General features: G+C 38.3%; 3 protein-coding genes across 3 annotated transcripts in view; 2 read left to right on the forward strand and 1 right to left on the reverse strand.

Annotated features, from left to right (window-relative positions):
* The window catches only part of elfn1b (extracellular leucine-rich repeat and fibronectin type III domain containing 1b), a 112,734-nt gene that overhangs the window by 66,828 nt on the left and 25,991 nt on the right, over window positions 1-19,915 (reverse strand). The window lies entirely within an intron of this gene.
* Window positions 112-2,073, forward strand: LOC307146514 (UDP-glucuronosyltransferase 2C1-like). The gene has a single exon (XM_079850632.1). The coding sequence runs from the start codon at window positions 124-126 to the stop codon at window positions 1,717-1,719; it is 1,596 nt and encodes a 531-aa protein (XP_079706758.1). The 5' UTR covers window positions 112-123; the 3' UTR covers window positions 1,720-2,073.
* LOC307146492 (UDP-glucuronosyltransferase 2C1-like) lies at window positions 4,484-8,205 on the forward strand. Its single transcript, XM_079850562.1, has 2 exons — window positions 4,484-4,851; window positions 5,200-8,205. Exons 1-2 carry the CDS (start codon window positions 4,845-4,847, stop codon window positions 6,798-6,800), a joined length of 1,608 nt encoding a protein of 535 aa, XP_079706688.1. The 5' UTR covers window positions 4,484-4,844; the 3' UTR covers window positions 6,801-8,205.

The raw sequence follows: 19,915 nt of genomic DNA on the forward strand, positions 1-19,915 counted from the left end.
GTGATAAATTAACTTCTTCTTTTTTCTTTTTTGTGGTACAGCTAAATTCTAGCTGTCCTTACATGATGCACATATGCAACTAATTTTAAAATATGCTTGTTCTCTTTCTTTGCGACAGGAACTATGAATGGACAGGTTTTTCAGGTGCTTGGGCCAATCATGTTAACCATCCTGCTGACAACTGTTCCAGTTGTTCAGAGCGGGAAGGTTCTTGTCTTTCCTGTGGATGGCAGTCATTGGGTCAACATGAACATCTTGATTGAAGCACTTCATGCCAAAGGTCACAATGTTACAGTCATTCGGATGGCAGACAGCTGGTACATCAAAGAATTCTCTCCTCACTACACATCAATCAATCTCAAGTCTGAAGGAGGATTTAGTGAAGAATTCCTGGATATGTTTGTATCCAGACTTATGGAGATTCTGAGGAAGGGTTCCACATGGGCTCGTCTGAAGCTGGAGATAGAGATGTGGGAAAGTTTTTTGAAGATGATTAAAACAGAAAGTGAGATGATAGTCAACATGTTTGAAGACCAGCAACTGATGCAGTCTTTAAAAGAAGCCAAATATGATTTGATTCTTACAGATCCAGCCATGTTTGCAGGTATACTATTGGGTCATTATCTCAAACTGCCCATTGTCTACAATGTCCGTTGGACAGTTTACAGTGAGGCTCATTTTGCAATAGCTCCTTCTCCACTTTCTTATGTTCCAGCTCCAATGCTGGAGTTATCAGACCGCATGTGTTTTTTGGAAAGAGTGAAGAATGTAGTGATGTACATCATAGCAGAAATGCAGATAGCTATCATGATTGCTCCACATTATAATGCACTTTGTGAACGGTTCATTGGCCCAGGAACATCCTACTTTCCTTTAATTCAGGGCGCCGATCTGTGGCTCCATAGAGTTGATTTTATTTTTGAATTCCCGCGTCCCACTATGCCAAACATCGTCTACATGGGAGGTTTTCAGTGCAAGCCATCAAAGCCTCTTCCACAAGATCTGGAGGACTTTGTGCAGAGCTCTGGGGAGCATGGTGTCATCATCATGTCTCTGGGCACTCTCATTGGTCAGCTTCCTGATGATGTGGCAGAGGCAGTTGCTGAAGCTTTTGCAGAACTTCCACAGAAGATCATCTGGAGGTACAAAGGAAAGAGACCATCTGCACTAGGGAACAACACCTTAATGATGGACTGGATGCCTCAGAATGATCTTCTGGGTCATCCTAAGACCAGAGCCTTTGTGGCACATGGAGGGACCAATGGAATTCAAGAAGCCATCTACCACGGGGTACCAATCATTGGATTTGGGCTGATTTTTGACCAGCCTGATAATCTTTCTAAAATGAGAGTAAAGGGTGTAGCCAAGAATGTAGACTTTGCCACAGTGGATAAGGACTCCTTCCTTAAAACTGTCAAAGAGGTCCTTTATGAGCCCTCTTATCAGGAGAACATGCAGAGGCTCTCAAGGCTTCACAAGGACGTCCCAGTGAAGCCTCTGGACAACGCCATCTTCTGGATTGAGTTTGTTATGAGGCACAAAGGTGCCGCTCACTTGCGCACAGACTCTTACAAAATGCCCTGGTACTCTTATCACTCTGTTGATGTCATTCTGTTCCTGCTTTCTGCTGTGTCACTCATAATCCTGACTATATATGCAGTTATCAAGTATTTCTGCTGCAGAATATGCATGAGAAAAACAAAAAACAAAAGTGAATGACTGTTGTTTCTTTTACTATTATTGTTATTATTATTTAATTTTTGTAAATTAAATTAATTCATCAATATATGTTTTTAATTTGGTGGGTTACACGCTACAAATCCTGTAACAAATCTGCACTTTGGAGGGTATGTGAAACCCTTTCTTTATACAATAATATATCTTTTCTATCTATGTAAATTGGTACAGTTTGAATGCTTACATATCTCTTAGAATGAAGGCTTCATCAATATACATATAATTTATGTATATACAGATCATTTTAAAAGCAATTAAAGATTTTGGTTGTCTTGTCAGACAGTATAATATGTATTCTTATAAATATCTCTCAATCCAAAAAACACACAAACACGCACGCACACACGTACGTTGTGATATATTAGGAATTGCAGTTAAATTTAGTAATAATAATAATCAATAGTCTTTTATTTTTTGTTGATTTGACTAAGCACATTTCTTTACAAGAGGGGTGGTGTGGCGCAATGGATAAGACACATGCCTTTGGTGTGAGAGACCCGGGTTCGAATCCACTGTGAGACACCAATGTGTCCCTGAGCAAGACACTTAACCCCTAGTTGCTCCAGAGGCGTGCGACCTCTGACATGTATAGCAATTGTAAGTCGCTTTGGATAAAAGCGTCAGCTAAATGAATAAATGTAAATGTAAGAGGGTCCCGATATTGATTATACATCTTTAGGTGGATCCTAGCATAAACAAATTTTATGAACCTCTGCTCTTAGCAATTGGAAGTTCAAGGTTCCTTTATTGCAAAAGCACTATATGCATGAAGCACATAAAACCCAATGACATTCTTGTTAAAGGAACACACCGACTTTTTGGGACTTTAGCTTTTCCCCCAGAGATAGATAAGTCCAGACATACCTTTTTCATCTCCGTGTGTGCTGTAACTCTGTCTGACGCACCCACCGCTAGCCTAGCTTAGCACAAAGACTGGAGGTAAACGGCTCCAGCTAGCATACTGCTCCCAATAAGTGACAAAATAACGCCAACATTTTCCTTTTTACAAGTTGTGATTTGTATAGTCACAGCGTGTACGAATAACAAGGTCACATGAGACACAACCTACTTCTGCGGAGTGATTTACTCCAACTCTGAGCGAACTCTCAGCTCCTCACCACGAGGCTTCTCAGGTGATGCGAGCAAATCACTCCACCCAAGCAGAAGTGCTTCGCCTTCTGAGAATATAGTTCCCAGTATGTATACGGTTAGAAGATGGCTGTGTCTCATGTGACCATGTTATTTGTACATGCTGTGACTATACAAATCACAACATGTAAATAGGAAAATGTTGGCGTTATTTTGTCACTTATTGGGAGCAGTCAGGTCATTTATTTTTTTTATTTTTTTTTACAGATCGGGCTTTGGTCGGACTCGGGCTCGTTTAGCATTTCTCCTTTCATCGTGCCCATAATATACGTGCAAAGCGCAGGCTACTGTATGAAATATTGTTATATTAATAATATTATAAATATGCAATGCAATATGCGATTACGCGAGTAACGCATTAGGTGACAGTTGACCATTCAGAGCATCAGGGAGAAGTTGGAGCGTGGGGAATTACTAAAAGTTCCCAATACTTCAGGAAAAGCTGCATTTTGAAAGAGTTTTGATTTGATTACCACAACAAACAATGAGCCTGAAGCCTTCAACAGTGGATGCTATTCTTTTTCTTCACAACACTTGCGAATAAACAAACTCAGTTCAACAGATTTTTTTTTTTTATTATATTTTTATTATTATTTAACGTTAGCCAGTTGGCGAAGAGTTCTTTGAAACGTTGTTCTTCAGTAAAGTTACTTGACATCAAAAAAGGGTAGGCCGTAAATCTTTATTTACTGCTGGATCACATTTGGCTATATAATATTCTCTACTGCATGCTTATGCTTCTCTGTAATGGGCAGTCTGTATTAATATTTGTGGGCATAATTGTCGGTGGTGGTAGTTATGTTTGAGGCCTATAATAAAATTTTACCTAGTAGCGTGAGTGTATGTGTGTGCGTCTAGCAGAGACAGCGCGCGTTAGAGAGCGCGTCAGAGAGAGCTTAAAGTGATATTGATGTTGGTCTTGGTTCGGGTTCGGGCTGAAAAATTGCAGACATTTTCGGGCTGGGGCCGGATTAGGGCTTGAACACCACGGACCAGGTCTAGGTTAGGGCTGGATGTTTTGCCCTGTGCAGGGCTCTAGGCAGTATGCTAGCTGGAGCCGTTTACCTCCAGTCTTTGTGCTAAGCTAGGCTAGCGGTGGGTGCGTCAGACAGAGTTACGGCACGCACAGAGATGAAAATGGCATGTATGGACTTATCTAACTCTGGGGGATACGGTGAATAAGCTAAAGTGCCAAAAAGTCGGCGTGTTCCTTTAATAATGAAAAACCATATGTTTTATTTTCATATTGTATTGAATATACAGTATTTATATTGGTTGTTGTACTCATGGAAGTAATATTTAAAGAGGTATACTAACAGCCCAAAAAACAAAAAGCTAGATAATCACGACACTCTTATTAATTAAAGGCCTTTATTGTCTCACAGCCATACAAAAAGTTACAATATCTATCCTACACGTTTCAACATAAGCCTTCCTCATGGAGTCACATGACAGCTGATAGATGATGATGTGATTTACTAAATAAATAATACGGTATTACAATCACCTGTAGAAAGCTTGTGTTACTCTCTATACCATTGGTCATTGTTTAAGGTATACTAACTAGTTGAAAACTATACTTTTTTTCGGTTTCAGACTTTGTTTTATTAATGCATTTGTAGATTGTTGAAAAGAAAGGGAAGTTTTTATTTTTAATATGTTTTTTTTGTTAATGGGTTAGTCCAATGGAAATGTTGTCATCATTTACTCAACTTAATGTTGTGCCTAAACCCAAACTGTAAAGGGAGTTAGTTTGTACCAGAAACATAAATTTGAATAGTAACTCATTAACTATATTTGAAGGTAAATGCCCCTTGTACTTTAAAGATTGTTAAACGAACCTTCACTTACATATATAAATAGATGTTGACATGCATAGCAAGGACAAATGCTGTGATAGTTGGATGACTTGCACTCCATTCAACAACAGTTAACAGATAGATTTTCCATTCTACACAATGATGGGTGAGATTTTTATTTTTATATTGCTTTGTAATGTTTATATTGCTATGTAATATTTGAAGGTTTCCCTAAGCAAATAAATATGGGTCCTGTATATATTAGGCCTGTCTATAATGTTTTTTGTTGTTGTTGTTTTCATGTTTTTTTGTTTTTAGTTAATGCAATTAATTTATTATTTTATATGCTGAAGTTTGCCTCTAATTATTTCCTCTGTGCATTCAACATAAAGTTCCTTTTTCTAAGCAAGAATACAAGAATCATATATTATGCAGTATTATAATTTGAACTATACAGTACAATCTGGACCATTTTATTCGTAATTCTATCTTTTCTTTTCTTTCTTTGCGACAGGAACTATGAATGGACAGGTTTTTCAGGTGCTTGGGCCAATCATGTTAACCATCCTGCTGACGACTGTCCCAGTTGTTCAGAGCGGGAAGGTTCTTGTCTTTCCTGTGGATGGCAGTCACTGGGTCAACATGAACATCTTAATTGAAGCACTTCATGCCAAAGGTCACAATGTTACAGTCATTCGGATGTCAAACAGCTGGTACATCAAAGAATTCTCTCCTCACTACACATCAATCAATCTCAAGTCTGAAGGAGGATTTAGTGAAGAATTCTTCAAAGTGTTTGCATCTAAACTACTGGGAATTCTCAGGGACGGTTCGATCTGGGCTCGTCTGAAGGTGGAGATAGAGATGTGGCAAAGTTTTTTAAAGATAATTGAAGTTGAAAACAAGATGATAGTCAACATGTTTGAAGACCAGCAGCTGATGCAGTCCTTCAAAGATGGCAAATATGATTTGATTCTAACAGATCCGTCCATGGTCCCAGGTATACTATTGGGTCATTATCTCAAACTGCCCATTGTCTACAATGTCCGTTGGACAGTTTACAGTGAGGCTCATTTTGCAATAGCTCCTTCTCCACTTTCTTATGTTCCAGCTCCAATGCTGGAGTTATCAGACCGCATGAGTTTTTTGGAAAGAGTGAAGAATGTAGTAATGTACATCATAGCAGAAATGCAGATAGCTATCATGATAACTCCAACTTATAATGCACTTTGTGAACGCTTCATTGGCCCAGAAACATCCTACTTTACTTTACTTAAGGGCGCCGATCTGTGGCTCCATAGAGTTGATTTTATCTTTGAATTCCCGCGTCCCACTATGCCAAACATCGTCTACATGGGAGGTTTTCAGTGCAAACCATCAAAGCCTCTTCCACAAGATCTGGAGGACTTTGTGCAGAGCTCTGGTGAGCATGGTGTCATCATCATGTCTCTGGGCACTCTCATTGGTCAGCTTCCTGATGATGTGGCAGAGGCAGTTGCTGAAGCTTTTGCAGAACTTCCACAGAAGATCATCTGGAGGTACAAAGGAAATAGACCATCTGCACTAGGGAACAACACCTTAATGATGGACTGGATGCCTCAGAATGATCTTCTGGGTCATCCTAAGACCAGAGCCTTTGTGGCACATGGAGGAACCAATGGAATTCAAGAAGCCATCTACCACGGGGTACCAATCATTGGATTTGGGCTGATTTTTGACCAGCCTGATAATCTTTCTAAAATGAGAGTAAAGGGTGTAGCCAAGAATGTAGACTTTGCCACAGTGGATAAGGACTCCTTCCTTAAAACTGTCAAAGAGGTCATTTATGAGCCCTCTTATCGGGAGAACATGCAGAGGCTCTCAAGGCTTCACAAGGACGTCCCAGTGAAGCCTCTGGACAACGCCATCTTCTGGATTGAGTTTGTTATGAGGCACAAAGGTGCCGCTCACCTGCGCACAGACTCTTACAAAATGCCCTGGTACTCTTATCACTCTGTTGATGTCATTCTGTTCCTGCTTTCTGCTGTGTCACTCATAATCCTGACTATATATGCGGTTATCAAGTATTTCTGCTGCAGAATATGCATGAGAAAAACAAAAAGCAAAAGTGAATGATTTTTAATTAAATTGAGTCAAGTCAAGTCAAGTCAAGTATATTTGTATAGCGCTTTTCACAATACAAATTGTATCAAAGCAGCTTCACAGTATTAAATTAAAATAATACAACAAGGTTTGTTTCTAGTGGAATTTATTGATTGATAAAAATAAATTAATATTCCCAAAATATCCCCAACTGAGCAAGCCAAAGGCAACAGTGGCAAGGAACCGAAAAACTCCATCAAGTGACCTAATGGTGTCCTAAAACTCCATCAGGTGACCTAATGGAGAAAAAAAAACCTTGGGAGAACCCAGGCTCAGTTGGGGGCCAGTTCTCCTCTGGCGTTTATGAACTTTGTGAAATTGACACAATGTGTTTTTACTTAAAGACATCTCAGTCTCAGTAGCTGTATTGTTTCTGTAGACTATATTCAAACCTGTTTTCAATAAATACTCAGGTCGCGCTCTTTATTAAAATTACATTTTATATGGTGGTTTTATACATTTTTATTAAAATTTACAATATATAAATGATTAGATATTTCTGCTGCAGAATGAGAGAAACAAGCGACATCTATCTATCTCAGCTCCTTTCCAAACATGCACCTAATAACAAGAATGCTTGGGGAAATATATTTGGGAAATAATGCATATTTTACCTGCTCAGTTAACCGTAGAATGTGCATTTTTACAGTAGGTTATACCTTTTCTTTCCAAAAAGGCATTTTTTGGTCAATGGAAGCACATTTTGTTACTATGTTATTACTTTATTACTACTCATATTCTGAATGACACAAGCAGTAGTGACAGATCCACTGGGGCAACCTGTGATTGTAATTATGTATTGCTCAAGAGCACAGTGGTGGTAGATGTCTCCAGTTTATGATTCACATCTTTGACCTTTGTGTTAGCAGCCAAGATTAGGATATAATTTTAGATCCCCTAAAGCAGGCTTTTCTAGTTCATATATATCACTTCACTTGTTTGTGTTTTGTCAGTATAAAAGTGGTGGGATTTTTCAGTACAGGTTTTCTCATTTGCATTGGCTCAGTTCTCATTGGCCAATTTACTGACTGAATTGAATTACAGTTTTTTACAATTGCTAGGACACATTTCTCAATACTTAGGGTACTTTTTCAAAACTCTTCAGTTTTTCTTACCAACTCAACTTGGCACAGTAGTTAATTTCACATTCAAAATGCACTAAAGCTACCAAAGCACTTCATATATGTCCCAAATCCAGTCATTCTTCCATAACAAAGTAAAGGTTGTCATACAACAAACACACAAACTAAAAATGTTTCAACAATGTTTTCTTTTGTAACATTTCTTTACAAAACAAGAATGACACTCTCTACTGTTCATAATTCACTGCAGTTTATGTTACATGATTTACATTACAGTACACATTTATTCCTAAATTGTCCCCTTTTGTATAGTTGTTTATGAAATTGAAAGACTAACATCTGTGTAGGAGTTAATCTCCATCTATTTGGTTTGATAGTATTTAAATTTTAGATTCAGAATATATTTCAATATGGTTTTACTATAGAAACTGCTTTCTTATTCAGTTTTATATTATGTTAAGTTTTTTTATTATTTATTATTATAATAGAGTTTTGGTGGTTTTTGTGTCTAAGTGAGAAAATAATTCATGTACTGTAATTTGAAATCATCACTGAATGCAATTTGTGCCAAAGCAATGGAAGATGATCCACAGTTTAGCCCACATGGGAAGATGTGCTCACTGTCTGTAGAGTTTTGAGAAAATGGTTCTTGCGGTTGTAAAAAAAAAAAAAAACTCTAAATGTTTTGGGTAGAGTTGTGTTATGATGTCCCATAAAACAGTTACATTTAGAGAATATTAAGACCGTTTAAAAAAAATTAAGAACAAAGATTGAGAAAAACTGTAATGCTTTCCGCTGGTTTTTGATATGCCATTAGGTGGCAACAACTGACTATCTTTAACAGTGAATCATTCATTCAACCATTTCGTTCAAATCACTAATTTATTTAGGAATGAATCAAAATACTGTTTTAATGAGTGAGTCGTTGAATCATTCATTCAACCGATTCATTCAAAATGCTGATTTGTTCAGGACCACACCACTACATGTGTTGCAGAGTTGGAGCAAAAACAGACTGGCAACATCATATGTAAAATGGAAGTACGACCTGTTTATAAAAGGAAAATCACATTTGCAATCATGTTGTTTTTGTGAATATCAGAACGTAAGGGCAGTTGGGCACGAGGCACATACAGCATTTTTACAAGTTGCTTGTGTGATATTGCTTGCTTATTGCTTTTGTGTTATTTCCTACTTCCCACTTCTGAAGTTGGAATTATGAGTTTGCTGTGTTCAAGTGCTTTATTGTCAGAAAGAATAATGTATAGAAGAAATTTGATTAATATCCAACAGATTTTTAAATAATCTGTAGTGTTTCATTAGTTGGCAACCATATAAGCATACAATATGCTGACTAGATAGTCAACTTGCTTTTTTGAATTTCAGTCAAATAAATGCTATTTTTGCTCTGTAAAATTCATGCAACATGCATCAAATGGTTATTCATAGACGTAAATGTACATGACTGAAACAGCAAGAGAAAGCAATATACGTAGATGTTGTGGGGAAAACAAATAAAACAACAATCACTAAAATAATGGTTCTCTCCTCCACCAAAGTAATAGAAGACAAAAGCATACCATATTCATGGAGCGAGCCAGACTTAAATGCAGGGTTATTGGTAGTTTTACAGACTGGCTTACTCATCACACTAACCACTGGGCTGCATCTACATGAATTTCTGCTGTCAGATATCTGTACACTATACACATACACAATCTGGAACACGCATAATCTGTATGCGTGTTTGAAATTTTCCTGACTTCACGCTTTACAAAACACACAGCAGAACTTTCTGCTGCTTTAGTACTTTAATATGCAGCCGAGCTGCTAAAAATACAAGCGTAATTGAAAGCTTTTATCCGCGTCGATATACAAAGCATTTCTTCTTTTTTTGACATCATTATAGGTTTTAAAGAATATTCATCTAATGCAGTGGGTGTATGTGAAAGCATATTTTCTGCGTGTGTCGTTGTTTTCTATTTATTTTAAGGATTGTTTGGCATCATCCCCATTATCCTTCAACTAGACAACATGCAGGCTATTTCTGGCATACATCAGAAAGGAAACGACAATGTCTGAACATCAATATCAGCAGGTGCAGTATGTATGTTTAGACATCATGATGGTGATGTTCACACATTTTTATTACGCTCCCTGTGGCTAATGTAGAATGTGAACACTAACAAAAAAATAAAAAGACCTATATACATTTCATACATATCAATCTCATTGTACAGTAGTTCATGTCTAAAATGTGTGTGTATAAGTAACTGAATTGTTTACCATATTTGCCAATTGTTTGCACTGCAAGTTATTTTAAAGCACATCTTATTATTTGCATTATTTAGCATTCAAATTTCATGTTAATATGACCAAAATACTTAAGTACTCTAGAGCACAATGAAGCAAGATAACAGAAACCTTTTCATCATTTATCCAGGTTACCATGACAGCCCTAGGGTAGCAGCTCCTTCTGTGTGTGTGTGTGTATCTCAATGTCCTTCAAAGGGTGCTCTGTCCACTTAAATAGGACAAACTTCCTTTTTTCTCTCTCCCTCTTTTTTTCCTTGAGGGGCAGTACTTTCACCCCATTAGTCATTCTAAAGAATGAGGATGTGAGATGTGTGAAAACTGGGCTAAAATATTCAGACACATTAAAGTTTCTCCATTGCTCATATGTGCTTCTATTTTCTGAAACAAAGCTGCCGCACGGTGTGAAATGCTGCCCCCCAAAGGACAGCGTGCATTTGTTTATGTTCAGTCCCAGAGCTTGTGTGTGTAATGTATTACTCTGTCAGAATATGGATAGACAGCATAAGCACATTTTTGATTAATGCTTAAGTACATTGAAGCAAGTAATTTTAGCTATTCCCTACCCCCCTCAGATTTAAACCATGACACACACTCATGCAGAACGCTGGAAACGTCCTTCAGTCGTTCGTCACACTTTTCGGACAAACTGAAACCGATTCAGTGAGGGACCATCGACCACAGTAAACATACAAAATGAAATGTAATATCAAGCTTGACTTGACTTAAAAAAAAAAAAAGTTTTGAAAAAAAGAGTGTGTTTCTGAAAAAAAAAAAGCTTTAGTGTGATTAGAAACTGTAAATCTAGTCAATTTTATTTAAATGAATGAATTACATTTAATCACATATATCAATATTTGCTGGCATGTTGATAGTACATCATTGGGTGGTGAAAAAAAGCATGAATAAATATCACAAAAAGTGACTAGAGATAATTCCAGCATTTACAGAGGTCTGTATTTCTCCTGCCACACACGAGAAAAATTCTGTGACCTATTTTGACAAACACACCAGGGTTGTGTGGTACTTTAATTCCTGTCTAAATCGACATTTTGATTTTAAAGGGTTAATGTCATGGATTTTTTTATTATTTTATTATGTTCCCTGAGGTTCACTTATAATGTTGGTAAAGTTTTTTTGTGCACACACAAACACACACACACACAAAGATTATCAGGAGCGTTTCCTCTGGAGGCAAAGGAGGCAGTGCCTTAAAAAAATTGGATGATAAAATAATCATCCATATTACAAAAACGTAAATATTACAAGTTGTGACATTAAAAGGTGTATAAATCACTTTGGTTTTTCTAACGTAACAGTGTCCAACAGCGACACCAGCAGGTAAAGTTACAGCGGGAGTCCGCGTCTCTCTTGCCTCCCCTGAGCCCATTGAGTTTTAACAAACCCCCTAAAGCGTGCGGTTAAAGGTTTGGTGTGTGTAATTGAGAATGAATAGGGGAAAGTCACATGAGAGAAAGTAATGTCTCCATCACGCTATGATTGGATATGGTTGGTTATAATTTCAATATGATTGGTTTATGCGATAAATCCCGCCCCTTGTTTTCGTGCGTGTTCTCGAATTGGCCTGAATAAAGAGAATGATGGCGTTAATGGAAAGACTAATTAAAAAGTGAGTAAACAACTTACTCACTTAGATATCACTGCTTTATGTCACGTCAAAATCAAACTTGAAATGGCTTGAACATGAGCAATCAGTGAGCAATCAGCTTGGTAAATATTAAAGGTACATCTTCATGTCTGTGACTATGGAGCTTGATGACTGATGTTTCGAAAATAAGTTGACAAATAAAAAGAACAGCTGAACATCAATTCACAAATAAAACAAAATTGTTTAAATTCTTACTGCCTTTTTTACTTGCATGGTTTTAATAAGTCCTTTGCACCATGACCTCGAGCCAAACACCCCCCCAGAAGCCTTTTTTCCCTTGGTTGAACATTATTAAAGTTAGAGCTTATTTAGAGAAATCAGCCGGATGGCTTAAGCACGTAAAAGTCCTGGCAGAAAGCGATGCATAAGGATGTAGTGTAACGATGAATTATTATTTTTTCCGAAGTGTTGACAATTTAGTGTTAACTAATAATTGTTGCAAACTGGTACTACCAACAAAATATTAGTGCATTCCTGGAACTGGGCGTCGTTACACTACATCCTTATGCATCGCTTTCTGCCAGGACTTTTACGTGCTTTTCCCAAATCACGGAAGTGACCTCGACGTCCGGGTTAGCAGTAGCATGAGCCGTCAGGCAAGTGTTATTTAAATAAACTCCTGATGTACTTACAAACTTTCCAATGCCTCGTTTTATGAGTACAGAACCCATTTGTACTACTGTATAAGTTTGGTTCCATTCTGGGCATTATTAGTGGGGTAATTTACAAGATACATCCTTGGATCCATTAGCGCCTGCACTAAGCCATCCGGCTGATTTCTCTAAATAAGCTCTAACTTTAATAATGTTCAACCAAGGGAAAAAAGGCTTCTGGGGGGGTGTTTGGCTCGAGGTCATGGTGCAAAGGACTCTAGGTTGATTTTACTCCGAACCATCCCTTTAAGAGTAACAGGGACATGAATGTACATTTGATCCATTACACACCACTGAGATATACATACTGCATACACACACACACATATAGTATGCATCATATATATAGTATGTATACACTGTGTGTGTGTGTGTGTGTGTGTGTGTGTGTGTGTGTGTGTGTGTGTGTGTGTGTGTGTGTGTGTGTGTGTGTGTGTGTGTGTGTGCGCATGTAAAAACTATTTTTTTCAACCCTTGACAGAATATCAAATGATTTTAAGTGACAGCTCCTTTAAGGCTTGTCAGTAAACGGCCACTGTTATGATTTCCTAACTCCTTCACTGCATAGGAACAGCATCAACCACTCTCTATTGCACGAGAGTAAGTGATTTGAAAACATTATCCATATATATATAAAGCCGTCATTTACAGACAAAGCATTATGAAATTGTTCACTTCTGATTTGCGATGCAGCTGCTGTCAGATCCACACACTGCTGTCAGATTGTCACAGATTCCACAATATCAAAACGAGCTGTTTTTGGAGCTTGATTTTCTTTGTTTATGGAGGACATTTTAAGCTATGAAACTTGCAAGATGTTTTAATGGTACAAAGATACCTCATGTACATTTGATTTCTCATTCTTATAGATTTTTTGTTTTGTTTCTTTTGTTTTGGGGGGGGGGGGGGGGGTTCGTGTTTTTTTCTATATTTATGTATATAATAAAGCAATCAATCAATTAATCAATGTCATGATCGCTTTAAGAGCAGGAATTCATCTAAATGTTTATTTTGAATCTGATTTTATATAAAACAACAGAAGCCTAGACCAAACGTACACTGTCATTTTCATAATAATTACAGAGATCTGAATCGGTACATGAAATCACAGATATCGAATGCAAATACACTGAACAAAATTATAAATGCAACACTTTTGTTTTTGCCCCCATTTTTCATGAGCTGAACTCAAAGATCTAAGACTTTTTCTATGTAACACAAAAGGCCTATTTCTCTCAAATATTGCTCACAAATCTGTCTAAATCTGTGTTAGTGAGCACTTCTCCTTTGCCGAGATAATCCATCCACCTCACAAGTGTGCCTTAGGCTGGCCACGATAAAAGGCCACTCTAAAATGTGCAGTTTTATCACACAGCACTAGGGATGCCACAATTCTCAATATAATATTGAACCGTTCGGTACGACATCCACGGTTCAATACGCGCTTGTGAATTGCGGTTTTTTCGGTTTTACGTTTAAATAATTTATGTGCGTTTTATTTCTCTCCGAATTGACTGTTTGTGTGTGCCTGTAAGTCTACAAGCTGATAAGGAAATTCCCCGCGAGTAAATATTCAATATGCTCTAAATTTAGGGGGCGCTTAACCATCATTCCACACTTTAACATGGCGAGCGGCGGTGAAGTGAGGCTACAGTACGAGGAAGCGCCGGCGTCTTTCAAATCCGTGGTGTGGGGACATTTCGGTTTTGCCGTTGAGTATAGTGCCGAGGAAGAAAAAACGGTAAACAATAAAAATAACTGTGTGCAAGCATTGTTTTACACGTGTAGCCTACTCAAACGGAAACACTTCCAACATGACTGCACATCTGCGGCGCCATCACCCAATATCACTGTCTGAAGGCACATATGTTTATTTGAAATGGTCAATTTAAAGGGGTCGCACACCGGACGCGCAGCGCCACGTCTTTTAAATTCGAAAACATTATTCTCTATGAGTGTACGTAGCGCTACACACACCGTCGGCGCCTTTCGGCTCAGGACCGTGTTCAAAATCCTGCCGCGCCACAGAATGCCATCTATATAGTTTTACATTAAATGTACATTTATTTGTCTCAAATCGTCGTTAATGTATATACTGACTTCACCCTGTGCTGCAATATACATTTAGTTTTACATTCATTCACAGAAATCAGCTGCTTGAATGAAAATTGCTGATGTGATGTTATCGGATTTTCAGGTGACATTCAGTTAACGGACGCTCTGAGGTAAAGAGATGTCAGTGTTAATTGTATATTATACAATACACTAAGAACTAGTGGACTTTGCTTAGCTTTTAAGTAAAATAAAGGAGTATTGCAATAAATCGTTTTTATTTTTTTCTCCTTAACCTCTTACTGTTCCTATTGCCTAAGCACAGAATAACAAAAAAACACTATTATGTGTCAAGCCATCAGAACCGAACCGAACCGAAAACCGTGGTTAAAAAACCGAGGTATGTATTGAACCGTGGGCTAACTGTATTGTTGCATCCCTACACAGCACAATGCCACAGATGTCGCAAGTTTTAAGGGAGCGTGCAATTGGCATGCTGACTGCAGGAATGTCCACCAGAGCTGTTGCCCGTGAATTGAATGTTCATTTCTCTACCATAAGCCATCTCCAAAGGCGTATCAGAGAATTTGGCAGTACATCCAACCGGCCTCACATCCGCAGACCACGTGTAACCACACCAGCCCAAGACCTCCACATCCAGCATCTTCACCTCCAAGATCGTCTGAGACCAGCCACCCGGACAGCTGCTGCAACAATCGGTTTGCTTAACCAAAGAATTTCTACACAAACTGTCAGAAACCGTCTCAGGGAAGCTCATCTGCATGCTCGTTGTCTTCATCGGGGTCTCGACCTGACTGTTCGTTGTCATAACCGACTTGAGTGGGCAAATGCTCACATTCGATTGGAGAGGTGTTCTCTTCACGGATGAATCCAGGTTTTCACTGTACAGAGCAGATGGCAGACAGCTTGTATGGCATAGTGTAGGTGAGCGGTTTACTGATGTCAAAGTTGTGGATCGAGTGGCCCGTGGTGGCGGTGGGGTTATGGTATGGGCAGGCGTATGTTATGGACAACGAATACAGGTGCATTTTATTGATGGCATTTTGAATGCACAGAGATAGTGTCACGAGATCCTGAGGCCCATTGTTGTGCCATTCATCCACGATCATCACCTCATGTTGCAGCATGATAATGCACGGCCCCATGTTGCAAGGATCTCTACACAATTCCTGGAAGCTGAAAACATCCCAGTTCTTGCATGGCCAGCATACTCACCGGACATGTCACCCATTGAGCATGTTTGGGATGCTCTGGATCGGCGTATATAACAGCGTGTTCCAGGTCCTGCCAATATCCAGCAACTTCGCACAGCCATAGAAGAGGAGTGGACCAACATTCCACAGGAACAACTTGATCAACTCTATGTGAAGGAGATGTGTTGCACTGCGTGAGGCAAATGGTGGTCACACCAGATACCCCCCAATACAGTAAAACTGCACATTTTAGAGTGGCCTTTTATTGTGGCCAGCCTAAGGCACACCTGTGCAATAATCATGCTGTCTAATCAGCATCTTGTGAGGTGGATGGATTATCTCTGCAAAGGATAAGTGCTCACTAACACAGATTTAGACAGATTTGTGAACAGTATTTGAGAGAAATAGTCCTTTTGTGTACATAGAAAAAGTCTTAGATCTTTGAGTTCAGCTCATGAAAAATGGGGGCAAAAACAAAAGTGTTGCGTTTATAATTTTGTTCAGTGTATTTGGAACTCTAATGTCATTCAGAAATTGTCTGAATAATGCTTATTGTATGTCTTCATTTAGAAAGCTAAGCAAACACGTTTGAAAGCACTCGTACATGATGAAGAGACAAGACATCAGTCTCTTGATCCTTTTGTTTGTTCATGAACTCAAGGGTGTAGACGAACGTTGACGGCTTTCTGCATGTAACACACACACGTATGCATTACACATCTCACTGGCCTCACCATCAACTTCAGTCCCATTTGCACCTCATTAATTATTCAGAAAAGCTTCATAAATATGCAAACTCAATTCCTACTCTAACTCATTTGCTTTATGCCATCTGGCCATTAAGCAACTTCTAAATAGTTCATTTAGAGAGCTATAAACACACACACACACACACACACACACACACACACATACACACACACACACACACACATAGACAGGTATCTTCCTGCTTCCAATTTACATACACAGACTTGCTGATCCAGCTGAAGAGAAGACCACTAAGGTCAAGGTGTCTCTATCTTCATTCCCACCAGCACTTTTTCTCTTTAACTCTGTCTTACCTTTCCTTTACTACCCATTCCCACTTCTACATATTCAAATGTTTTTCACTCTTAAGGCCAATTCACATAGCACCGATAGACGGCGAGCAATGGCAACAGACACTGTCGGGTTTTGTCAGATCAGTGTTTTACCCCTGTCTGCGTCTGTCAGCGTTTGTCTGACATTTGTCAGCTCATGGAATGTCTGAGAAGTGATGGAGTATAATCAGGTTGATTGTCCCTTTGGTCAGGAGCTGTCGCTGCAGTGGGAATTTATGTTCGTTTTAATGCTACTATCATTTCTCCTTTTCTCAGGATATGTTTGGAATAGTACGAGTAGTAGTATGCTATTTCTGCAGTGTGCAGTATGTTTACTGTACATACTATTATGAAATACGTGGAAGACCAAATACATATGCAAAAATGTGCAGCATGCACGGAATACTGAATCCCACAATGCAGTATGCTTGACTACACCCTCCATTTCCGAATGAAATGGAAGTGTTGCGAATGAACCGGAAATAATATCAGCTGCTTTTTTATATCATTTCCATCTTGACTCATTATGCTAAATTGGATTAAAAATGCAAAGTAACCACTTTATTTTCAAGATGATAACTGGACAGCACTCGCTGAATTAAACATGAGGTCATGTGACAATGACTACATTTACATGTACCCTCAAAATGCGAATTTTAATGAGATTTTGGCAATATTGCAATTAAACTTAGTTTAATTATAACCACATATAAACAATACTTTGATCAAATTAATACGATTAAGCTCATAACCATAATCATAGTAATATATGTGGCGTATTCCGAAATGGGTATGTAAACACTTTAAACTATTCCACTCTGGCCAATGGTAAAGAAGGCACCACATTTTAGAATCGGGGAATAGGGTCTTTAGAATCGCATGGAAAGACAGTATGTCACGTTATAAAAAGGCCCTAAAAGCAGCCAGGGCTGAGCATCTCCGCAAACTAATAGAAAACAACCAAAATAATCCTAGGTTTTTATTTAACACCGTCGCTAGACTAACAAATAAACAGACGTTACCGGAGCAAAATATTCCGTTACAGTGTAGTAGTAATGATTTTATGAATTTCTTCACTGAGAAAATAGAAAGCATCAGAAACACAATTGTAAATGTACAATCTTTAATGGTGTCTTATGATTCAGCCTCAATTATCACCCCGCAAGAACAATTACAGTGCTTTACAACTATAGGACAGGAAGAGTTAAATAAACTTATCATTGCATCTAAACCAACAACGTGTTTATTAGATCCAATACCAACTAAACTACTGAAACAAGTGTTACCTGTAGTGGAAGAGCCTCTTCTCAATATTATTAACTCGTCTTTATCCTTAGGTCATGTTCCAAGAATATTCAAGTTGGCAGTTATAAAACCTCTTATTAAGAAACCACAATTAGATCATAATAACCTAGCAAATTACAGACCCATTTCAAATCTTCCATTTATGTCTAAAATACTAGAAAAAGTTGTGTCCGCTCAACTGTGCTCTTTCTTGCAAGAAAATGATATCTATGAAAAGTTTCAGTCTGGATTCAGGCCGCACCATAGCACAGAAACTGCGCTCGTTAAAATCACAAATGATTTACTTTTAGCTTCTGACCAAGGCTGTATCTCAATACTAGTTTTACTTGATCTTAGTGCTGCGTTCGATACTATAGATCACACAATACTCTTAGACCGACTACAAAACTACACTGGTGTTCAGGGACAGGCATTAAGCTGGTTCAGATCATACTTATCAGACCGTTACCATTTTGTCTGCGTAAATGGGGAAAAATCGAAGATAACGTCAGTAAACTACGGTGTACCGCAAGGATCTGTGTTAGGCCCTCTGCTATTCTCAATATATATGCTGCCACTTGGTAATATTATAAGAAAACATGGAATTAATTTCCACTGTTATGCTGATGACACTCAATTATATATTTCATCACGACCAGATGAAAACGCTAAATTATCTAAATTAACAGAGTGTGTTAAAGATATAAAATACTGGATGACATGTAATTTTCTGCTATTAAATTCAGATAAAACGGAGGTATTACTTATTAGTCCAAAAAACTGCCCACAAAACCTCTTACAATACAACTTTAATTTAGAAGGGTGTCCTGTTACTTTATCCTCTACAGTAAAAGACCTGGGTGTTATATTAGACCGCAACTTGTCTTTTGAAAATCATATTTCATATGTTACAAGAACAGCCTTTTTCCACCTTAGAAACATTGCTAAGCTACGTAATATGCTATCTGTTTCTGATGCAGAAAAGTTAGTTCATGCATTCATGACCTCGAGACTAGATTACTGTAATGCTTTATTAGCTGGTTGTCCTGCATCCTCAATAAACAAGCTACAGTTAGTCCAAAATGCCGCCGCTAGAGTTCTTACTAGATCAAGAAAATATGATCATATAACACCAATTCTGTCGTCTCTACATTGGTTACCTATAAAGTTCCGTATCAATTACAAAGTATTGCTACTGACCTATAAAGCCCTAAATGGTTTAGCTCCTGGGTATTTAACGGAACTTCTATCGCCCTACAATCCATCGCGCTCTTTAAGATCACTAAATTCGAGGCTTCTGGTCATTCCTAGGATATCTAAGTCCACTAAAGGAGGGAGAGCATTTTCACATTTAGCTCCTAAACTCTGGAATGGCCTTCCTGATATTGTTCGAGGCTCAGACTCGCTGTCCCAGTTTAAAACTAGATTAAAGACGCATCTCTTCAGCCAGGCATTCACATAATACTTACATTTTATACTACAGTTGAATCAGATTGAATGCATTAATATTGCGAACAGCAGCTACGCTAATTATTTCCCATATGCTTTTCTGTTGTTATCTCGGGACGCTAGTCCCGAGGTAAATACAGATCGTCAGCTCCAGTTTGTATCCAGCCTCTCATGGAAACTACAGATTCGCCAACACCCGTGCAGAGACGACTCGGCGCCTGTGAAGAGACGACTCGACGCTGGCTATGTTTATGCCCTAAATCAATACATGATTAACTAACTGTATTTCT

The sequence above is a fragment of the Squalius cephalus genome (assembly GCF_949319135.1).
Source record: "Squalius cephalus genome assembly, chromosome: 2".
NCBI classification, from domain to species: Eukaryota; Metazoa; Chordata; class Actinopteri; order Cypriniformes; family Leuciscidae; genus Squalius; species Squalius cephalus.